The sequence below is a fragment of the Gavia stellata genome, unplaced genomic scaffold, assembly GCF_030936135.1.
Source record: "Gavia stellata isolate bGavSte3 unplaced genomic scaffold, bGavSte3.hap2 HAP2_SCAFFOLD_124, whole genome shotgun sequence".
Taxonomy (NCBI): Eukaryota; Metazoa; Chordata; class Aves; order Gaviiformes; family Gaviidae; genus Gavia; species Gavia stellata.
The window spans coordinates 40,383-63,116 of NW_026777096.1; the positions used below are offsets into that span (position 1 = coordinate 40,383).

The 22,734-nt window shown below is 70.8% G+C and overlaps 1 protein-coding gene across 1 annotated transcript; it reads right to left on the reverse strand.

The window, feature by feature from the left end:
- Positions 1–1,464: 1,464 nt before the first annotated feature.
- SPTBN2 (spectrin beta, non-erythrocytic 2) lies at positions 1,465–22,557 on the reverse strand. Its single transcript, XM_059835109.1, is given in 34 exon segments — positions 1,465–1,548; positions 1,551–1,691; positions 2,957–2,999; positions 3,814–3,987; positions 5,167–5,375; positions 5,493–5,568; positions 5,997–6,148; positions 7,255–7,451; positions 7,566–7,650; positions 8,743–8,881; positions 8,978–9,222; positions 9,772–10,146; positions 10,231–10,435; positions 11,486–11,616; positions 11,688–11,942; positions 12,049–12,138; positions 12,807–13,031; positions 13,996–14,259; positions 14,339–14,485; positions 15,121–15,211; positions 15,289–15,491; positions 15,595–16,351; positions 17,154–17,291; positions 17,383–18,253; positions 18,394–18,547; positions 18,634–18,936; positions 19,124–19,282; positions 20,044–20,073; positions 20,075–20,162; positions 20,250–20,419; positions 20,421–20,438; positions 22,075–22,187; positions 22,330–22,445; positions 22,532–22,557. Coding segments are annotated over 34 exon segments (6,474 nt in total).
- Positions 22,558–22,734: the final 177 nt, after the last annotated feature.

Below are 22,734 nucleotides of genomic sequence, written 5' to 3' on the forward strand. Positions count from 1 at the left end.
GCCCCCGCACCCGTTCCCCGCCCAACCGTCCCCAAAACATCCCAACCCACCCCAGCCCTGTGCCCGTCCCAATCCTCTCCCCATCCCTGTCCCAATCCCATCCCTGTCCCTATCCCATCCCCATCCCATCCCACCCCATTCCGATCCCAATCCCATGTTCACCGCGTTCCCATCCCAGGCCCCATCCCATCCCTATCCCCATTCCCATCCCACCCAATCCATTCCTGTCCTCATCCCATCCCATCTATGTCCCATCCCCATCCCAGATCCATCCCATCCCTTCCCATTCCCCTCCTCATCCCCATCCCATCCCACCCTGACACAATGGGATCCCCTTCCCCATCCCATGCCCATCCATGTCCCATCCCAATCCCCATCCCCATTCCCATCCCATCCCACCCAATCCCATTTCTGTACCCATCGTATCCTCATCCATGTCCCATCCCTTCCCAATCCCCATCCCATCCCATTCCCATCCCCATCCCACCCAATCCCACTCCTGTCCCCATCCCAATCCCAATCGCCATCCCACTCCAATCCCCATCCCACCCTATCCCACTCCTGTCCCCATCCCCATCCCAATCCCAATCCCGTCCCTATCCCCATTCCCATCCCATCCAACGCAGTCCCACCCCTGTCCCCATTCCAGTCCCAATCCCATCCCCATCCCATCCCATCCCATTCCTATCCCCATCCACCCAATCCCACTCCTGTCCCCATCCCCATCCCCATCCCAATCCCATCCCTATCCCCATTCCCATCCCCATCCCACCCAATCCCACTCCTGTCCCCATCCCCATCCCCATCCCAATCCCGTCCCTATCCCCATTCCCATCCCCATCCAACGCAGTCCCACCCCTGTCCCCATTCCAGTCCCAATCCCAATCCCCATCCCATCCCATCCCATCCCATCCCATTCCTATCCCCATCCCACCCAATCCCACTCCTGTCCCCATCCCCATCCCAATCCCATCCCAATCCCCATTCCCATCCCCATTCTACCCAATCCCACTCCTGTCCCCATCCCCACATCCAATCCCCATTCCCATCCCATTCTACCCAATCCCACTCCTGTCCCATCCCATCCCCATCCCTATCCAATCCCAATCCCATCCCATCCCTATCCCCATTCCCATCCCCATCCCACCCAATCCCACTCCTGTCCCCATCCCCATCCAATCCCCATCCCGGTCACAACCCAATCGCACCCAATCCCCATCCCAATCCCAATCCCATCCCAATCCCACCCTGCCCCGCCCCATTCCCGCCCCGCCCGCCGGCGCAGCCAGGCCCCGCCCGGTCTCTACAGTGGCTTTATTGGGGGTCGGGGCAGCGCGGGGACATCACGGGGACGCGGGGGGACACGGGGAAGGCACCGCGGCGCGGGGAGGGGGGCCTGGCCCCACGCCGCCCCCCGTGCCGCCCCCGCCGCGTCCCTCCATCGGCTCCGCCGGGCCCCCGGCTCTACTTGTTCTTCTTGAAGAAGCTGAAGCGCTTCTCCCGCTCCTTCTCCTTCCCCTCGCGGCGCGCGGGGGCGGCGGGGCCCTCGGCGGGGGCGGCGCGGGCGGCATGCTCATGGCCCGCGTCACCCCCTTCCCGCCCGCCGGGGCCCCCCCCGCGCCCTCCCGCGGCCCCGCCGGCACCAGCGCGGCCGCCGCCTGGATCACCCGCAGCCAGGTGCTCATCTCCGCCTGCGGGGACGGGCGGCGGCGGGTGGGCAAGGGCGTGCGAGGGCGTGTGAGGGCGTGAGCGGTGCGTGCGAGGGCGTGCGAGGGCGTGGGAGGGTGTCAGTGGGCGTGCGAGGGCGTGCGAGGGCGTGCGAGGGCGTGGGAGGGTGTGGGAGGGTGTCAGTGGGCGTGCGAGGGTGTGTGAGGGCATGCGAACGTGTCAGCAGGCGTGCAAGGGCGTGTGAGGGTGTGCGAGGGCGTGCGAGGGCGTGCGAGGGCGTGGGAGGGTGTGGGAGGGTGTCAGTGGGCGTGCGAGGGCGTGTGAGGGCATGCGAACGTGTCAGCAGGCGTGCAAGGGCGTGTGAGGGTGTGCGAGGGCATCAGCGGGCGTGCGAGGGCGTGTGAGGGCGTGCGAGGGCGTGGAGGGCGTGTGAGAGCATGCGAGGGCGTGCGAGGGCGTGTGAGGGTGTCAGCAGGCGTGAGCGGGCGTGCAAGGGCGTGCAAGGGAGTGCGAGGGCATGCGAGGGCGTGCGAGGGCATCAGCGGGCGTGCGAGGGCGTGTGAGGGCATGCGAACGTGTCAGCAGGCGTGCAAGGGCGTGTGAGGGCGTGCGAGGGCGTGTGAGGGTGTCAGCAGGCGTGAGCGGGCATGCAAGGGCGTGCAGGGGTGTGCGAGGGTGTGTGAGGGTGTGCAAGGGTATGCGAGGGCGTGCGAGGGTGTAAGTGGGTGTGTGAGGGCATGAGCGGGCGTGAGCGGGCGTGCGAGGGCGTGCAAGGGTGTGGGAGGGCGTGTGAGGGCGTGCGAGGGCATCAGCGGGCATGTGAGGGTGTGGGAGGGCGTGTGAGGGCGTCAGCGGGCGTGCGAGGGCGTGTGAGGGCATGAGCAGACGTGTGAGGGCGTGCGAGGGTGCACGAAGGTGTGCGAGGGTGTGCAAAAGCGTGCAACGGCGTCAGCAGGCGTGCGAGGGCGTGCGAGGGCGTGCGAGGGCGTGCGAGGGTGTGCGAGGGTGTGCAAGGGCGTCAGCGGGCGTGTGAGGGTGTGTGAGGGCATGTGAGTGTGCACGAAGGTGTGCGAGGGTGTGCAAAAGCGTGCAACGGCGTCAGCGGGCGCGTGAGGGCGTGTGAGAGCATGCGAGGGCGTGTGAGGGCGTGCGAGGGCGTGTGAGAGCATGCGAGGGCGTGCGAGGGTGTGTCCGGGGGTGCGGGTGAGCCGCCCGCACGACTGCCCACGCGTGTCCGTGCCCGCGGGGGAGTCTCCCGCCCGCGCCCCCCTCCCTCCCGGGGCCTCACCTCGTCCTTGGCCTGGAAGAGGTACTCTTTGCCGTCGCTCAGCCTGCGGAGGGGGACAGGCCTCAGCCCCACGGCCCCCCCCAGCCCCACGGCTCCCCCAGCCCTATGGCTACCCAGCCCCACGGCCATACAGCCCCCTAGCCCCACAGCCCCGCTGCCTTGCAGTCCCCCAGCCCCACAGCTCCCCTGCCCTGAGGCCCCCTGGCCTCACAGCCCCCCAGCCCCATGGCCCCCCAGTCCCACAGCCCCACAGCCCCACAGCCTCCCCGCCTTGCAGCCCCACAGTCCCATGTCCCCCCAGCCCCCCAGCCTGCAGCCCCCCCGGCCCACAGCCCCATGGCCCCGCAGCCCCATGGCCCCATGGCCCCGCAGCCCCCCTGCCCCATAGCCCTACAGCCCCCCAGCCCCACGGCCCCGCAGCCCCCTGGCCCCCCCTGCCCCACAGCACCCCTGCCCCATGGCCCTCCAGCCCCACGGCCCCCCGCCCCGCAGACCCCCAGCCCTGCGTCCCCCCCAGCCCACAGCCCCATGGCCCTGCAGCCCCCCTGCCCCATGGCCCCCCAGCCCCACTGCCCCACAGCCCCCCAGCGCCCCGGCCCCGCAGGCCCCCAGCCCTACGGCCCCCCTGCCCCATGGCCCCCCAGCCCCACTGCCCTGCAGCCCCCCCAGCCCCCCAGCCCCCAGCCCCGCAGGCCCCCAGCCCTACAGCCCCCCTGCCCCATGGCCCCCCAGCCCCACTGCCCTGCAGCCCCCCAGCCCCCCAGCCCCCAGCCCCGCAGGCCCCCAGCCCTACGGCCCCCCTGCCCCATGGCCCCCCAGCCCCACTGCCCCCCGCCCCAGGGCCCCCCCGGCCCTACCCCAGCTTGAAGACGTGCTTGCGCTTCTTGTAGTGGTGGGCGGGGTGGCAGCGGGCGCCGCGCAGGCTGGCGGGGGGCTCCCCGTGGTAGGGTGCCCCGGCCCCCGCGCCCCGGGCGTCCTTGTAGAAGCTGAGGCTGCCCCCCCGCAGGACGCAGTACACGCTCTGCCAGGACCTGGGGGGGCGCGGGCTCAGGGGGGGCACGGCAGCGCGGGGGGACGGGGCTGGGGGGGCACGGCTCTATATGGGGGGGACAGGGCTGGGGGGGGCACAGCAGGATGGGGGGGACGGGGCTGGGGGGGCACGGCTCTTTACGGGGGGGACAGGGCTCTATATGGGGGGACGGAGCTGGGGGGGGCATGGCAGCGCGGGGGGGACAGGGCTGGGGGGGGACAGAGCTGAGGGGGGACACGGCTCTTTACGGGGGGGACGGGGCTGGGGGGGTGCGGGCTTGGGGGAGCACAGCAGGACGGGGGGACGGGGCTGGGGGGGCACGGCTCTATATGGGGGGCACGGCAGCATGGGGGGGACAGGGCTGGGGGCGCACAGCTCCATATGGGGGGGATGGAGCTGGGGGGGCACAGCTCTGTATGGGGGGGACAGAGCTGGGGGGGGACACGGCTCTGTATGGGGGGACGGAGCCGGGGGGGGGACACGGCTCTGTATGGGGGGGGGACATGGCTCTGTATGGGGGGGACACAGCTTCATTGGGGGGACACGGCTCTGTATGGGGGGGACGGAGCTGGGGGGGACATGGCTCTGTATGGGGGGGACGGAGCTGGGGGGGGACATGGCTCTGTATGGGGGGGAGGGAGCTGGGGGGGGACACGGCTCTGTATGGGGGGGACGGAGCTGGGGGGGGACATGGCTCTGTATGGGGGGGACACAGCTTCATTGGGGGGACACGGCTCTGTATGGGGGGGAGGGAGCTGGGGGGGGACATGGCTCTGTATGGGGGGGACGGAGCTGGGGGGGGACATGGCTCTGTATGGGGGGGGACATGGCTCTGTATGGGGGGGACACAGCTTCATTGGGGGCACACAGCTCTGGGGGGGCGATACAGCTCCGTATGGGGGGACACATGGTTCCAGGAGGGGGACACGGCTCCAGGGGGGACACACATGGCCTGGGGGGGGGCGACGTGGCTCTGGGGGGGCACACGGCTCTGTCGGGGGGGACACCGCTCCATGGGGGGGGACACGGCCAAAGGGAGGGCGTGGCTGTGGGGGTGTGGCCTAGGAAGGGTGTGTCCCTGTGGGCACATGAATGGGGCGGGGCGCAGGGGGTGTGGCCTGTGAGGGCGTGTCCAAAGGGTGTGGCCGGTGTGGGCGTGGCCGAAGGGGCATGGCCTCACCTGTTGGGGGCCTTCTTGCCCTGGGCCTCCATCTCGTGCTTGCGGCAGAGGCCGCCCTCCAGGCTCTCGGGGGCCGGGGGGGCGCGGGGGGGCAGCGTGGCCGCGTGGGCGGGGTCGGGGGCCGGGACCCCCCCCGGGCGCCCCCGGGGAGACGCCCCCGGGCTGGGCCCCCGCTCCCGCGCCCCGTTGCTCAGCCCGGGGGGGGGCACCTGCGGGGGCACAGGGGGTCGTGGCTCCCCTCCCATGGGGGGGGCACAGAGAGGTGCCGGGGAGGGGGGGGGGGGGTGTCCCCCCCCGGGGGGTCCCCGCGGGTTGGGGGGGGTTACCTGAGCCGCGGCGCTGTCGGGGCAGATCCCGTTGACGGCCGGTGCCTCCGGCTGGCGGCTCTGCAGGGCCGGGGCCCTGGGGGGGCACGGGGGGGGGCGAGGGCTCGGGGACCCCCCACCACCCCGCAACCCTCCCTGCGTCCCCCCCGGACACCTTTTTCCCCCGATGTCCCCTCTGTCCCCGCGGGACTTCACTGCCTCCTGTGCCCCCCCTTCCCCCCAGGTCCCCACCGTCCCCCCACATCCCCCCATGCCCCCCCATTTCCCCCGTCCCCCGGGACCCCCCCCGGGACCCCCATATCCCCCCTTATCCCCGGTCCCCAGTATCCCCCGGGGGTCCCACCAGGACCCTCCGTATCCCCCCATGGCCCCCACCCTCCCAAGCCCCCCCAGACCTCCATGTTCCCCCCGGGTCCCCCGAGAAACCCCCCAGACCCCCCCAGGCCTCCATGTCCCCCCCCGTGTCCCCCCCAGACCCCCCCCCACCCCTGCCCCGTCCCTCACCGCTGCGGCTCCCCGGTCCCCACGCCGTTCCGGGTGTCGGGGGGCAGCGACGGGGGGGCCCCCCCGGCCTCGGGCTGCGCGGGGGGGGGCGTGGGCGGCCGCCTCTTCCTCGCCTCCTCCTCCTCACGCCGCTGCCGCTCCTTCTCCTCCAGCTGGGGGGGGGACAGGGAGGGGCTCAGCGCCTGCACCGAGCGCGCCAGGGCTCAGCCGACACTGGGACACATAGGGGCTCAGCGCCTGCACCGAGCGCGCCAGGGCTCAGCCGGCACCGGGACACGCGGGGGCTCAGCCGGCACCGGGACATGTGGGGGCTCGGCGCCTGCACCGAGTGCGCTGGGGCTCAGCCGTCACCGGGACACGCGGGGGCTCAGCGCCTGCACCGAGCGCGCTGGGGCTCACCCAGCACCGGGACATGCAGGGGCTCAGCACCCGCACCGAGCGCGCCGGGGCTCAGCCGGCACTGGGACACGCGGGGACTTGGCACCTGCACCGAGCGTGCCAGGGCTCAGCCGGCACTGGGATACACAGGGGCTCAGCCGGCACCGGGACACACAGGGGCTCAACGCCCGCACCGAGCGCGCCAGGGCTCAGCCGTCACCGGGACACGCGGGGACTCGGCGCCCGCACTGAGCGCGCCAGGGCTCAGCTGGCACTGGGACACGCGGGGACTCGGCGCCCGCACTGAGCGCGCCGGGGCTCAGCCGGCACTGGGACACACAGGGGCCCAGCGCCTGCACCGAGCGCGCCGGGGCTCAGCCGGCACCGGGACACACAGGGGCCCAGCACCCGCACCGAGCACGCCGGGGCTCAGCCGGCACAGGGACACACAGGGGCTCAGCACCCGCACCGAGCGCGCCGGGGCTCAGCCGGCACTGGGACACGCGGGGACTTGGCACCTGCACCGAGCGTGCCAGGGCTCAGCCGGCACTGGGATACACAGGGGCTCAGCCGTCACCGGGACACGCGGGGACTCGGCGCCTGCACTGAGCGCGCCAGGGCTCAGCCGGCACCGGGACACACAGGGGCTCAGCGCCCGCACCGAGCGCGCCGGGGCTCAGCTGGCACTGGGACACGCGGGGACTCGGCGCCCGCACTGAACGCGCCAGGGCTCAGCCGGCACCGGGACACACAGGGGCCCAGCACCCGCACCGAGCGCGCCGGGGCTCAGCCGGCACCGGGACACACAGGGGCTCAGCGCCCGCACCGAGCGCGCCGGGGCTCCGCCATCGGCGGGGTGCCCCCTCCCGCCCCCCCTCACCGTGGTGAGGCGTTCCAGGGCGGCGAAGCGCTCCTCCCAGGCGGCGGCCGCTTTCTGGAAGCCCTGATGGCGCTTGATGAGGTTCTCCACCTCGGCCACGCTGCCGCCCAGCTCGGCCGAGCGCACCAGGGGCTCCTGGCTGGAGAGCCAGGCCTCCGCCATGCTGGCGTCCCGCCCGAACATCAGCACCTCCAGCACTGCGGGGAGACGGGGAGGGGGGCACGGCGTGGACCCCGGCGTCCGGCGCACCCAGGCACCCCGCTCCCGGCTCCCCCGCGCCGGCCCCGGGGTCCCCCCGAGGCCGCGCTCACCGATCTGCAGCCAGTCCATCTTCTCCTTCCAGCGGTCCCCGATGTCCCGGCGGCGTTCCTGCAGCTGCGAGAGCTTCTCCGAGATCTGGGGGGGCGGCGGGGGTGAGTGCGCGGCACGACGTGGCGGGGGGAGATGTGGGGACGGGACACGGGGATGGGGACAGGGATATGGGGATGGGGATATGGGGACAGGCACAGGGATGGGAACACGGGGATGGGGATGGGACACGGGGATGGGGACAGGGAGACGGGGATGGGGACAGGGATATAGGGATGGGGACACGGGGATGGGGACACGGGGATGGCAACAGGGATACAGGGATGGAGACAGGGATATAGGGATGGGGACACGGGGATGGGGATGGCAACAGGGATACAGGGATGAGGACAGGGATATAGGAATGGGGACACGGGGATGGGGACACGGGGATGGGAACAGGGATATAGGGATGGAGACAGGGATATAGGGATGGGGACACGGGGATGGGGACAGGGAGACGGGGATGGGGACACAGCGATGGGGACACGGGGATGGGAACAGGGATACAGGGATGGAGACAGGGATATAGGGATGGGGACAAGGGGATGGGGACACGGGGATGGGAACAGGGATACAGGGATGGGGACAAGGATATGGGGATGGGCATACAGGGACAGGGATACAGGGATGGGGACAGGGATACAGGCATAGGAACATGGGAACAGGCACATCAGGACAGGGCTGGGGACAAGGACGCAGGGATGGGGACAGGGATACAGGGATAGGAACATGGGAACAGGCACATCAGGACAGGGCTGGGGACAAGGACGCAGGGATGGGGACAGGGATACAGGGATAGAAACATGGCAGTTGGGACAGGGACATGGGGACAGGGATACAGGGATGGGGACACGGGGATGGGGACAGAGACATGGGGACATGGAGAGATGGGGATGGGGACAGGGGGACAGGGATGGGGAAATGGGGATGGGGGGACAGAGACGAGGATGCAGGGATGGGGACAGGGACACAGGGACAGAGACACAGAGATGTGGATGGGGACAGAAGGACGACAGCAGGGACAGGGACACAGGGATGGGGACAGAGACACGGGGATATGGAGATGCGGACGGGGACAGGACAGCGACAGGGATGAGGACGCGGAGACAGGGACACGGGGACACGGGAGGGCCCCACCTTGTCGGCGGCGTAGTGGCCCTTGTCGAGCAGCGCGGTGCCCATGGCCACGCAGGCGTCGAAGCTGTCGGCCCGCGCCTCCACCTCCGCCTTGATGCTCTGGTGGTTCTTGATCACCAGGTCGGCCGAGGACACGTCCCTGCGCCAGGGACGGGGAACGCGGTCAGCGTCCCCGCGGCGCTGCTGCCGTCCCGGCGCGTGCCCCCCGGCCCGGCGGCGGGTGCCCCCCTCTCACCGCGGGCGCTCCTGGCCCTCGATCTGCAGGCGGACGCCGTCCATCCAGAGCAGCAGGTCCCGCACCGCCCGCAGGAAGCGGAACTTGTCGACGGTGTCGAGGAGGAGCCGGCGCCGGCCCTGGCTGCTGCCGCGCAGCTCGGCCCAGGCCTCGCTCACCGCCTGCTCGTGCCGGCGGATGTCGGCCGCCTTCTCCCCGGCGTACGCCTTCTCCAGCCGCGCCGCGTCCTCCTGCACCTGGCGCACCTGCGGGCGCACGGCGGTGAGGCTGCGCCGCACCGCGCCGTGCTGCACTGCGTCATGCCGTGCTGCGGCGTATGGTACCGTGCCATGCTGCACCGCGCCATGCCAGGCTGCACCGTGCCGGGCTGCGGTGTGCCATACTGAGCCACACCGCACGCTGCCATGCCACACTGTGCCACACGGTGCTGTGCCACGCTGCGCCATGCTGGGCTGCGCTGTGCCAGGCTGCACCACGCCACGCTGTGCCATGTCACGCCACGCTGCTGTGCCATGCAGGGCTGCACCGTGCCGGGCTGCACCATGCCGTGCTGCACTGCGCTGTGCCATACAGGGCTGCACTGTGCCGTGTCGCGCCGTGCCAGACTGTACCATGCTGTACCACGCAGGGCTGCACCGTGCCGTGCCGCACCGTGCCACGCTGCATCATGCTGCACCCTGCTGCTTCACGTTGCGCCGTTTCACGGCAGGCCACACCGTGCCGTGCCGCCCTGTGCTGCGCCGCCCCGCCGTCTCGCCCCGTGCCGTGCCGTCCCCCCGCGCCGCGCGGCTCACCTGGGCGCTCAGGGCCTGGATGTCGTGCTCGTAGGCGGTGTGCATGCGCTGCATGGCCTCAGCCGTGTTCAGGTCGCGGCCCACCTCGTCCGGCAGCTGCTTCTGCTTGTGCTGCACCTGGGCCAGAGTCTCGCGGGCGTCGTGGTAGAAGCGGTGCAGCTCGTAGGAGGCCGCCAGCATCTGCGACCGCGTGTCGATCAGCTCCAGCAGGTCGGCCCAGGCCTCGTTCAGCCCGTCCTTCCACTCGGCCACCGTGGCGTTCTCCGAGTGCCCCGCCGCGATCAGCGCGTCCGCCAGCCCGTTGACGCCGTCCACCCGCTCCTGCCCGATGCTGCTCGTGTCCCGCGAGAACTCCCTGAACTTGTCCCGCAGCATCTGTGGGGAGGGGACGAGCCACGTCGGGGACGGCGGGGAGGGGACACGGGGACGCCCCGGTGCCCTCCTGCCCCGTCCCCGCACCGTGACGTGCTCGTAGTCCTGGCCCAGCTCGTGGGAAGCGGCCACCACCTCCCGCTCCGAGATCCACTGCTCCAGGTCGTCCACGTCGCGTTTGAGCTGGCAGAGCCGCTGGTGCTCCTGCAGCGTGGCCCGGCGCTCCTCCGCCAGGTCCTTCAGGCTGGCGTAGAGCTTGTCCACCTGGCCCTGGCGCAGCGTCAGCCGCTCGCTGCGGGCGCAGCCGCCGTCAGCTCCGGCGGCACTGGGCACCCGCTCCCGGGGGATGATGTGTGCAGGGGTGGGAGGTGGTGGTGGGGACACGGTCCTCGTGGGACGATGGACGTGGGGCTGGGCGCTGGCGGGGGGTGTCACGGTCCTCGTGGGACGATGGACGTGGGGCTGGGAGGTGGCGGGAGGGGACAACGGTCCTCGTGGGACGATGGACGTGGGGCTGGGAGGTGGCGGGGGGTGTCACAGTCCTTATGGGACGATGGACGTGGGGCTGGGAGGTGGCGGGAGGGGACACGGTCCTCGTGGGACGATGGACGTGGGGCTGGGCGCTGGCGGGGGGGACACGGTCCTCGTGGGACGATGGACGTGGGGCTGGGAGGTGGCGGGGGGTGTCACGGTCCTTATGGGACGATGGACGTGGGGCTGGGAGGTGGCGGGAGGGGACACGGTCCTCGTGGGACGATGGACGTGGGGCTGGGAGGTGGCGGGGGGGACACGGTCCTCGTGGGACGATGGACGTGGGGCTGGGCGCTGGCGGGGGGGACACGGTCCTCGTGGGACGATGGACGTGGGGCTGGGCGCTGGCGGGAGGGGACACGGTCCTCGTGGGATGATGGACGTGGGGCTGGGAGGTGGCGGGAGGGGACACGGTCCTCGTGGGACGATGGACGTGGGGCTGGGAGGTGGCGGGAGGGGACACGGTCCTCGTGGGACGATGCACGTGGGGCTGGGCGCTGGCGGGAGGGGACACGGTCCTCGTGGGACGATGGACGTGGGGCTGGGAGGTGGCGGGAGGGGACACGGTCCTCGTGGGACGATGGACGTGGGGCTGGGAGGTGGTGGTGGGGACACGGTCCTCGTGGGACGATGGACGTGGGGCTGGGAGGTGGCGGGGGGGACACGGTCCTCGTGGGACGATGGACGTGGGGCTGGGCGCTGGCGGGGGGGACACGGGGTTCCCGAGGTGTGATGCAGGCGGGGATGGGGGGTGTCAGGGGACGCCCGTCCCCCGTGGGACGCTGCCGGCGGCCCCGGGGACGTCACCCACCTCTCGGGGTGCCCGCTGGCCACCATGTCGCGGCTCTGCGCCGAGAGCTGCTGCACGGTCTGGGCGTAGTCCCGCAGCGCCTGCTCCAGCACCAGGTGCTTGCTGACCATGGCCTGGGCGCTCAGCTCGTCCTGGGGGGGTCACAGCGGCTCAGGGGGGGCTGCACAGCCGGGGTGGGGGGCACGCCGCCCCGGGGCCGTACCTTGGCCTTCTCCTGGGACATCATGTGCAGCTCCTGCTCGCCCATCCAAGCCTCGGCCTCGGCGGCGTCGCAGTAGAACTGCTGGGCGGCGTGAGCCCGCTCCAGGCGCTGGTGCCGCAGCTCCGCCTGCAGCCGCAGCTCCTGCCAGGCTTCCCGCAGCTCCCGCACCCGCTCGGCCGGCCCCGACAGCCCCCCGCGTCGCCCCAGCAGCTCCTCCACCCGCCGCTCGTGGCCCTGCAGCTCCTTCTGCAGCGTCTGCGGGGGGCGGAAAGGGGACGCACGGGGTGAGCGGGGGGGGTCCGGGGATGGCGGGACACCCCCCGGGGGGGCAGCGGCGGCTGCCGGTCCCCCCCCGACCCACCTGGTTCTTCTTTATCAGGAGCTGGACGGAGGGCAGGTCCTTGCCGTGGTCGGTGGACACAGCCAGGGGTCTGCGCTCCTTCACCCACAGCTGGTGGGAGACGGGGGGTCAGGGATGGCAGGGGTCAGGAATGCCGGGGATCAGGGATGGCAGGGGTCAGGAATGCCGGGGATCAGGGACACAGGGGGTCAGGGATGCCGGGGATCAGGGACACTGGGGGTCAGGGATGCCGGGGATCAGGGATGCTGGGGGTCAGGGATGCCGGGGGTCAGGGATGGCAGGGGGTCAGGGATGGCAGGGGTCAGGAATGCCAGGGATCAGGGACACAGGGGGTCAGGAATGCCGGGGATCAGGGACTCTGGGGGTCAGGGATGGCAGGGGTCAGGGATGGCAGGGGTCAGGAATGCCGGGGATCAGGGACACAGGGGGTCAGGGATGGCAGGGATCAGGGATGCCGGGGATCAGGGACACAGGGGGTCAGGGATGCCGGGGATCAGGGATGGCAGGGGTCAGGGATGACGGGGATCAGGGACGGCAAGGGTCAGGGACACTGGGGGTCAGGGACACTGGGGGTCAGGGACGGCAGGGGGTCAGAGATGCCATGGATCAGGGACACTGGGAGTCAGGGACGGCAGGGGATCCGGGATGGCAGGGGGTCAGGGATGCCGGGGGTCAGGGATGCTGGGGATCGGGGACATCGGGGGTCAGGGACGCCGGGGGTCCCTGGGGTCCCCTCCGGCAGCCAGGCGCCCACTCACGATCTCGTCTTCCAGGTCGCGGTTGAACTGGTGCTCCTCCTTGGAGGCCAGGAGCTTCCGGCAGCGCTCCCGCAGCGGCTCCCGCAGCCCCAGGAACTGCTCCTCCACGGCGCGGACCTGCCCCTGCACCTCGGCCGCGCTGGCGTCCTCCCGGCTGAGGGCCTGCGCCTGCGCCCGGATCGCCTCCACCTCCTTCTCCCGCACCGCCGTCTGCTTCTCCAGCATCTGCCCGGGGCGCCGGGCGCGTGAGGGACCCCGGGCTGGGCACCCCCCTGTCCTGGGCTCCCCGCTGCGCCGGGCACCCTTCCCTGCGCACCCCTGTCCCCTGCACCCCATCTCCCGCACCCCATCCCCTGCACCCAGTCCCCTGCACCCGTCTCCTGCACCCCCATCCCTCTGCACCCCTGTCCCTGTGCACCCCTGTCCCCTGCAGACCCCGTCCCCTGAACCCCGTCCCCACAGACACCATCCCCGCCGACCCCTGTTCCCAGCAGACCCCGTCCCTGTGCCCCCCATCCCCACAGATCCTGTCCCCATAGACCCCTGTCCCCACAGACCCCATCCCTGGAGACCCTTGTCCCCTGTCCCCTGCAGACCCCATCCCTGTGCCCCCCATCCCCGCAGACCCCACACCTGCAGACCCCTGTCCCCTGTCCCCTGCAGACCTGGTCCCTTTGCCCCCCATCCCTGTGCCCCCCGTGACCACAGACCCTGTCCCCATAGAACCCTGTCCCCACAGACCCCATCCCCGGAGACCCTTGTTCTCTGTCCCCTGCAGACACCATCCCTTTGCCCCCCATCCCTGTGCCCCCCATCCCCACAGACCCCTGTCCCCGCAGACCCCACACCTGCAGACCCCTGTCCCCTGTCCCCCACAGACCCCGTCCCTTTGCCCCCCATCCCTGTGCCCCCCATCCCCGTAGACCCCGTCCCTGCAGACCCTGTCCCCATAGACCCGTCCCCACAGACCCCATCCCCGCACACCCTTGTCCCCTGTCCCCTGCAGACTCCATCCCTGTGCCCCCCATCCCTGTGCCCCCCGTCCCTGTGCCCCTGTCCCCACAGACCCCATCCCCGCACACCCTTGTCCCCTGTCCCCTGCAGACTCCATCCCTGTGCCCCCCATCCCTGTGCCCCCCATCCCTGTGCCCCCCATCCCCGCAGACCCCGTCCCCCCGCCGGGCCGGACCTGCTGCTTCTTGAGGAGGATGTTGACGCCGGTGAGGTCCTTGCCGTAGTCGTCGGAGCGCAGCTGGGCGTGCACGCCGGCCAGCCAGCCCCGCAGCGCCGCGCAGGACTGGGCGCACAGCTCGGCGCGGTTGGCGTCGAAGAGGCGCCGCGCCTTCGTCCGGGTGGTCGACTCCAGCTCCTCCCACAGCCCACGCAGCGCCGCCAGCTTCTCCGTCACCACCCTCCCCAGCTCCGGCTTCGCCGACGCCAGCTGCCGGCCCTCCTGCTGGGGACGCCGCCGGCGTCAGCGGGGCCGCGCCGGCGGGCGGGATCCCGGCGCCCCGGCCTCGCCCCGGCCCCACCTTCTCCATCTTCTCCAGCCAGCCCTTGTTGGCGGCCAGCTCGGCGGCGAAGGCCTGGTGCTTCTGCCACTTGGTGTGCAGGTTGTGGGCCTCCTCGTAGGAGACGTCCTGCGCCGTCAGCATCTTCTCGTTGATCCAGAGCGTGAGCTGCCGGGGGGAGAGCAGGGACGGGGATGTTATACTGCGCTGGCCCCATCCTGTCCCTCTTCCCATCCCACCCCATCCTGTGCCACACCGCCCCATCCCATCCCATCCCATCCCATCCCATCCCATCCCATCCCCATCCCGATACCCATCCCAACACCCATCCCATCCTATCCCCATTCTCATCCCCATCCTAATCCCCATCCCCATCCATCCCTGGTCCCAATCCCAATCTCCATCCCCATCCTATCCCCATCCCATTTCCATCCCCATCCCATCCCATCCCATCCCATCCCATCCCATCCCATCCCCTCCCCATCCCCATCCCCATCCTCATCCCTATCCCATCCCATCCCATCCCATCCCATCCCATCCCTTCCCATTCCATCCTCATCCCCATCCCATCCCTGTTCCCAACCCCATCCCAATCCCTGGTCCCCATCTGGTCTCAACCCCATCCCATCCCCACTCCTGTTTCCATCCTGTCCCATCCCATCCCATCCCAATCCCAATCCCCATCCCATCCCATCCCATCCCATCCCCAATCCCCATTCCAATCCCCATCCCATCCCCATCCCCATCCCCATCCTCATCCCTACCCCACCCCATCCCAATCCCTCCCGGGGACCCACACTCACCTCCTGCCCATCCTGCAGGAACCGCTGCAGCTCCCAGTTGTCCCGCAGCCTCCCCAGCAGCTCCTGGGCCGTCTCCCGGTTCCTCCGGTGCCTGCGGCGAGGGCAGGGGGTGAGGGCCGGGCCGGGGCCCCCAGTGCCGGGGCGGGGCCGCGGCGGGGGTCCCCTCACCTGCTCTCCACCGAATCCACCGTCTCCTGCACCTTGTCGGCGTGGAGGCTGCCCTCGGCCACCAGCTTGCGGCCGGTGGCCACCAGCCCCTGGACGCGTTCCCCGTTGGCCTCCATGGTGGCCATGAAATCCTCGTGCTTCTTGACGGAGGCCTCGGCTCCCGGCAACGTGCCGGGCATCTCCGTGTGCGACAGGGCGTACTCCTGCGCAGGGTGACGGACCGGGCGTCACCGCCGCCCCTCCGGCAACCCCGGGGTGCCCGCCGCTGCCGCCGGCGCCGCCGGCTTCGCCTCCCCAGCCGCTCACCTGGGTGCTGAGGACGCCCTCGACCTGCTTGGAGTCGCGGAGGAAGAGCTGGAAGGCGAAGGCTTGGGAGAGGAGGTGGTGGCGGTTCTCCCACATCCTCCCCAGCTCCTCCCAGCCCGTGTCCAGAGCCTCCAGGCGCTGGTGCAGAAAGACGTGCTGCGCGTCCGTCTGTCCCTGCGTCACCTCCCGGCCCACGGCTCGCGTGCTGCGGTAGTCGTCGCCGTAGTGGGCGATCTCCTTACGGATGCTCTCGTGCTGACTCAGCAACCGTTCGGCCTCCACCAGGGTGGCCGGCACGTCCTCGGAGGCCACGGCCGTCTGGGTGCGGGAGAGCCAGGCCTGGAAGGCGGCCAGATCCCGCAGGAAGCCCTGCAGCTTGCTGGCCTCCCCCAAGGACTCCTCGCGTCGCCGCAGGCAGCGGCACAGCTCGTCCCACACCGTCTCGATGGCCGACAGCCGGGCCAGGATGGCGGGGGCCTGTTCCGGGTGTTCGGCCGCCAACTTCTCCGCCTCGGCTCGCAAATCCCGCACCTTGCCCTGGATGGCTTCCAGGTCGCGCTCCATGCCCGAGAGCTTGCGCTGCAGGGCCATGACGCCGGCCAGGTCGTTGCCCAGCCCCTGCGTCGACTCGATCACCTTCGTCTTCTCCCGCATCCAGGAGGTGGTCTCGTTGCATTCCAGGTGGTAGTTCTGGATGTTCAGGGCCGACGTCAGCGCCTCCTTCTTCTGGTCGGCCAGCGCGCGGAAACGCTCCCACCTGCGCGGCAGCGGGGTCAGGGGGGATGCGGCTGCCGGCACCGCGCACGGAGCGGCCCGCCCTGCCCGTGGCTGCCCGGCCGCCCTGCCTGGAGCACCGTCCTGCCTGCCTGGAGCGTCACCCTGTCCGCAGCATCCCTGCCTGGAGCTGCCCTGCCTGCCTGGAGCATTCCTTCCTGCCTGGAGCATCCCTTCCTGCCTGGAGCATCCCTTCCTGCCTGGAGCTGCCCTGCCTGGAGCTGCCCTGCCCGGAGCATCCCTTCCTGCCTGGAGCATCTCTGCCTGGAGCCTCGTCCTGCCGGCAGCATCCCTGCCGGCAGCATCCCTTCCTGCCTGGAGCATTCCTGCCTGGAGCTGCCCTGACTGGAGCATCCCTGCCTGCCTGGAGAAACCGTCCCTGCCTGGAGCATCTCCACCTGGAGCATTCCTGCCTGGAGTTGCCCTGCCCGGAGCATTGTCCTGCCTGCAGCATCCCTGCCTGGAGAACCCATCCCTGCCGGGAGCATTCCTGCCTGGAGCATTCCTGCCTGGAGCTGCCCTGCCTGGAGCCTCGTCCTGCTGGCAGCATCCCTGCCTGCCTGGAGCATCCCTTCTTGTCTGGAGCATTCCTGCCTGGAGCATCCCTGCCTGCCTGGAGCATTCCTGCCTGGAGCTGCCCTGCCTGGAGCATCCCTGCCTGCCTGGAGCACCCTTCCCTGCCCGGAGAACCTGTCCCTGCCCGCAGCATCCCTGCCTGGAGCTGCCCTGCCCGCCCGGAGCATCACCCTGCCCGCAGCGCCCTGCCGGCGCCGCCGGCCGCCCACCTGGCGTTGAGCTGCTCGCGGGTGGCGCGGATGCTCTCCTGGTTGCGCTGGTCGGTGGCCAGCAGCTGGTCGGCGATGCGGTTGACGGCGGCCACGCGGGACGCCAGGTTGTTCATCTCCGGCTCCAGCGTCTCGAAGCTGCGGGCGGGGAGCGGAGACGGCGGCTCAGCGCCCGCCGAGGAGAGGGGGCCGTGCCGCGCCGGGGCGGGGGTCCGGTGCCGGCGCTCACCGCTGCTGCACCACCTCCAGGTCCTCCAGCTTGTCGGGGACGTGCATGGCATGCAGCCACTGCTCCTTCTCGCCCACCCACAGCCCGCAGGCGTCCGCCTCGCTGCGCATGGTGTAGAGGCTGAGGGCGTCCTGCAGGTCCTGCCGCCGGCGCTCGGCTCGCGCCGCCAGCTCCTGGTAACGCCGCTCCAGCGCCGGCAGCCGACCGGCCACGCCGGGGGCGTCGGCGAAAGCGGGCGGCAGGGCGCGAGCCTGCTCGTGGAGGGCGTCGATGGCGGGGCGGTGGCTCCGCACCTCCTCCTGCACCTCCCGGTGCTGCCGGGCCAGGCTGCGGGTGGAATACTCGTCGTGGCCCAGCTCGGGGCTGGACGCCAGGCGCAGGGCGTCCTCCAGCCAGGCCTCCGCGTCCGCCGCCTCCGCCTGGAACTGGAAGAAGCCGGCGGCTTCCCGCAGGCGTCGCTCGCGTTCGGCCGCCAGCTCGGCCAACGCCCGCCAACGTCCTTCCATCTCCCGTACCCGCTCGGCCACCTCGGCCGCCCCCAGCCGCCCCTCGGCCGCCAGCCCCCGGCCCCGGGCCAGCGCCTGCTCCAGCGGCCCCGCGCGCCCGCTCAGCTCCCCGCGGAAGGCGTCGTGCTGGCTCAGCAGGCGCAGGGAGCTGGTCAGATCCCGGCCGACGTCCTCGGAGCAGAGGAGCCGTTCCTGCTCCCGCATCCAGGCCTCCTCCTCCCCGGTGTCCCAGAAGAATTTCCAGAGCCGCCGCGATTCCTCCAGCCGAGCCCGGCGCTGTCCCGCCAGCTCCGCCAGCTCCCGGTAACGCAGCTCCAGCGTGGCCACGCGCTCGCGCACCGCCGCCGGCTCGCAGGGCTGGTAGCCTGCGGGGAACCCCGGCAGGTCCCTGAGGGGGCTCGGGGTGCTCCGGCCGCCCCGGGGGGCTGGGGGACACCCCAGGGGTTGGGGGTCCAGGGGGCCACCCCGGGGGTCGGGGGCCGCGGGGCACCCTGGCCGCACTCACCCTCGCCGGGCAGGGCGAAGCGCTGCGCCGCGGCGCTCACCGCCCGCACCCGCTCCGCCTGCGCCGCGATGTCGGCCTCCACCAGCGCATGGATCTGCAGCAGGTCGTCCACCCCGTGCAGGTGCTTCCCCAAATCCTGCGACTGCAGCCGGCCCTGCGGGACCGGGACGCGGCGGCGTCAGGGTCCGGCCGCCGCCTTCCCCCGCCCCGGCCCCACCGTGCCCGCCGCCGCACCGGTACCTTCATCTCCTCCATCCAGTCCATGAGATGCGCCAGGTCCTGCAGCATCTTCTGCAGCTCCAGGTGCAGCAGCAGCCGCTCGCGGCGAGCGGCCACCAGCTGCCGGAGGAAATCCCAGAGCCGAACCACGTTGTCGCGGCGCGTCAGGACGCGGCGGATGTCGTGATAACGCTCGGCCTCCAGCTCGGCCGCCACCGCGCTCACCGCCTGCACCCGCTCGCTGTAGGCCACGATGTCCGTCTCGATGGCCTCGTGTTTCCGCACCGCCGCCTCCACCGCCGACATGTCCGTCCCGAAGTTGTCCTGGGGGGGGACGGCGGGATGTGAGGACGGGGAAGGGGACGGCCCCTGCGTCCACGGGGACCCCCAGTCACCCCAGGGTCAGTGGAGGGTGGCGGTGGGGCGCGGGACCCCCATCCTGGGTCCCCGGGGTGGGTGGCAGTGGGGCGCGGGACCCCCATCCTCCTGGGCCCCCGCCGCCGGCCGGCACCTGGGAGACGAGGCGCTGGTTCTCGCTCAGCCAGGTCTCCCGCATGGCCGCCTTGCGATCGAACCGCGCCGCCAACTGCTCCAGCTTCTCCTGCCGGATCAGCTCCGTGCGCAGCGCCAGCTCCCGCTCGTGCTCCGCCTTCTCCAGACGCTCCCAGGCCTGGCGGGACGACTCGGCGTCAGCACCCCGCCCCGGCACGTCCCCGTCCCCCGTCCCTGTCCCTGTCCCATCCCCGTGCCTGTCCCCGTCCCGTCCCCGTCCCCATCCCCATCCCCATCCCCGTCCCGTCCCCGTCCCCTGTCCCCGTCCCTGTCCCCATCCCCATCCCTGTCCCCATCCTGGTCCCCATCCATGTCCCCGTCCCCGTCCCCGTCCCATCCCCATCCCCATCCCGGTCCCCATCCCATCCCATCCCCATCCCTGTCCCCGTCCCGTCCCTGTCCCCATCCCTGTCCCCATCCTGTCCCTGTCCCCATCCCTGTCCCTGTCCCTGTCCCCATCCCGTCCCCCGTCCCTGTCCACCCCTGTCCCCATCCCTGTCCCCGGCACATCCCTGTCCCTGACCCATCCCGGTCCCTGTCCCTGTCCCTGTCCCCCGTCCCCATCCCCATCCCCATCCCTGTCCCCATCCCGTCCCCGTCCCTGTCCCCTGTCCCTGTCCCGTGTCCCCGTCCCCGTCCCTGTCCCCATCCCTGTCCCTGTCCCTGTCCTGTCCCCCGTCCCCATCCCATCCCCGTCCCCGTCCCTGTCCCCGTCCCCATCCCTGTCCCTGTACTGTCCCCCGTCCCCATCCCTGTCCCCGTCCCGTCCCTGTCTCCGTCCCCATCCCATCCCCGTCCCCGTCCCTGTCCCCGTCCCCATCCCTCTCCCTGTCCTGTCCCCCCGTCCCCATCCCTGTCCCCCGTCCCGCCCCGTCCCACCTTGTTGATGTCGGAGATGAGCTTCCCCTCCCCGCGGCACGTAGACCTTCTGGTTGTTGGCCCGCATCCGGCTCTGGACGGTGAAGAGCAGCACCTCCAGGTTGCCCTTCTCCATGAACCTGGGGGAGACGCCCCGCTGAGCCCCCCCGGGGCCCCCCAGTCCTGCCGGGCTGCGGGCGGGGGCCGTGGGGGCGGGGGGGGCTCACTTGGGGGGCTTCTCGACGGTGCGGTAGGTGTTGAAGGCCTGGAGCTGGTTCTGCACGCCGGGCAGGGCGTTGGCCAGCTGCCGGTCGTTGAGGATGAGGATGGTCTGCTCGATCCAGCCCAGCAGCTCGCCCGCCAGCTCCTCGTACTTCCCCACCAGCTCCTCCGCCTCCCCGCGCCGCGTCCAGCACCTGCGGCAACGGCCGGCCGTCCGTCTGTCCGTCCGTCTGTCCGGCTGTCAGCCGTCCCCCCGCCCCGGCTCATCCCGCCGGCCATCTGCCCACCACCTGCCCGCGCTCCCTCCCGCCGGCTGTCCGGCCCTCCGCTCTCCTGCGGCCGGCTGTCTGTCCGTCCGCGCGGGCACCCTGCCGGCTGTCTGTCCATCTCCCCTCTCTCTACGTCTGTCTGTCCATCCACACGGGCACCCCGCCGGCTGTCTGTCCACCTCCCCTCTCTCTCCGTCCGTCTGTCCATCCACGCAGGCACCCCGCCGGCTGTCTGTCCACCTCCCTTCTCTCTACGTCTGTCGGTCCATCCACACGGACACCCATTTGCCTGTCTGTCCATCTCCCCTCTCTCTCCGTCCGTCTGTCCATCCACGCAGGCACCCCGCCAGCTGTCTGTCCACCTCCCTTCTCTCTACGTCTGTCTGTCCCATCCACATGGACACCCATTTGCCTGTCTGTCCATCTCCTCTCTCTCTACGTCTGTGTGTCCGTCCACACGGGCACCCCGCCGGCTGTCTGTCCACCTCTCCTCTCTCTACGTCTGTCTGTCCATCCACGCAGGCACCCCTTCGGCTGTCTGTCCACCTCCCCTCTCTCTCCGTCTGTCTGTCCATCCACGCGGGCACTCCTTCGTTTGTCTGTCCATCTCCCCTCTGTATCTGTCTGTCTGTCCATCCATGCAAGCACCCCTTCGGCTGTCTGTCCACCTACTCTCTCTCCATCTGTCTGTCCATCCATCTCCCCTCTCTTTCCGTCTCTCCATCCACATGGACACCCATTGTCTGTCTGTCCACCTCCCCTCTCTCTCCATCTGTCTGTCCATCCATCTCCCCTCTCTTTCCGTCTGTCCATCCACATGGACAACCCATTTGTCTGTCTGTCCACCTCCCCTCTCTCTCCATCTGTCTGTCCATCCATCTCCCCTCTCTTTCCGTCTGTCCATCCACATGGACACCCATTTGTCTGTCTGTCCACCTCCCCTCTCTCTCCATCTGTCTGTCCATCCATCTCCCCTCTCTTTCCGTCTGTCCATCCACATGGACACCCATTTGTCTGTCTGTCCACCTCCCCTCTCTCTCCATCTGTCTGTCCATCCATCTCCCCTCTCTTTCCGTCTGTCCATCCACATGGACACCCATTTGTCTGTCTGTCCACCTCCCCTCTCTCTCTCCATCTGTCTGTCCACCTCTCCCTCTCTGCGTTTGTCTGTCCATCCACATGGGCACCCCTTTGGCTGTCTGTCCACCTCCCCTCTCTGTCTGTCTGTCCACCTCCCCCTCTCTCTGTCTGTCTGTCCATCCATGCAGGCACCCCTTCGGCTGTCTGTCCACCTCCCCTCTCTGTCTGTCCACCTCCCCCTCTCTCTGTCTGTCTGTCCATCCACCTCCCCTCTCTTTCCGTCTGTCCATCCACATGGACACCCGTTTGTCTGTCTGTCCACCTCCCCCTCTCTCCCTCCGTCTGTCTGTCCCTCCGCCCGGGCCCTCATTCTTCTTCCTTCCTCCATCCATCCGCCCCCCGTTCACCTCCCTGCCCCATCTCGCCCTCCCTCCCTCCGTCCGTCCGTCCGTCCGTCCGTCTGCCCCCTCTGCCCCGTCACCTTCCCGATGCGCTTCCCCTCCACCGCCAGCGCCTTCATCTTGGAGAAGTAGTGGTAGAACGTGGCCACGTAAGTGATGATGGACTTCTCATCCGGCTGGTCCACGTTGACGTCTGCGGGGAGCGGAGCGGCGGGGGTGAGTGCAGCCGCCCCCCCGGCCCCCCCCGAGCCCCCCCGGCCCCCCCCGAGCCCCCCGAGCCCCCCCGGCCCCCCCGGCCCCCCCCGAGCCCCCCGAGCCCCCCGGCCCCTCCTCACCCTCGGGGTCCAGCAGCTTGGTGAGCCCCAGCTCGCGCTCGGCCAGGTTGAAGGCGCTTTGCAGGTTGTAGTGCGCGTTGCAGCGCCGCAGCGCGTCCATGTCCACCAGGTCCGGCCTGGGCAGCGGGAGGGAGAGCCTCAGCCCCACGGCCCCTGCCCCACAGCCTGACCCACAGCCTGCCCCCACAGCCCCATCCCGCACCACACATGCCGCGCCCCACGGCGCATGTCCCACGTCCCGCATCCCACGCAGACGTCACCGTGCGCCCAATGTCCCCTGCCCCACGCCGCCACCGCTGTGCCCCACATCCCCTGCCCTGTGCCCCACGTCCCCTGCCCCACGCCGCCACCGCTGTGCCCCACATCCCCTGCCCTGTGCCCCACGTCCCCTGCCCCACGCCGCCA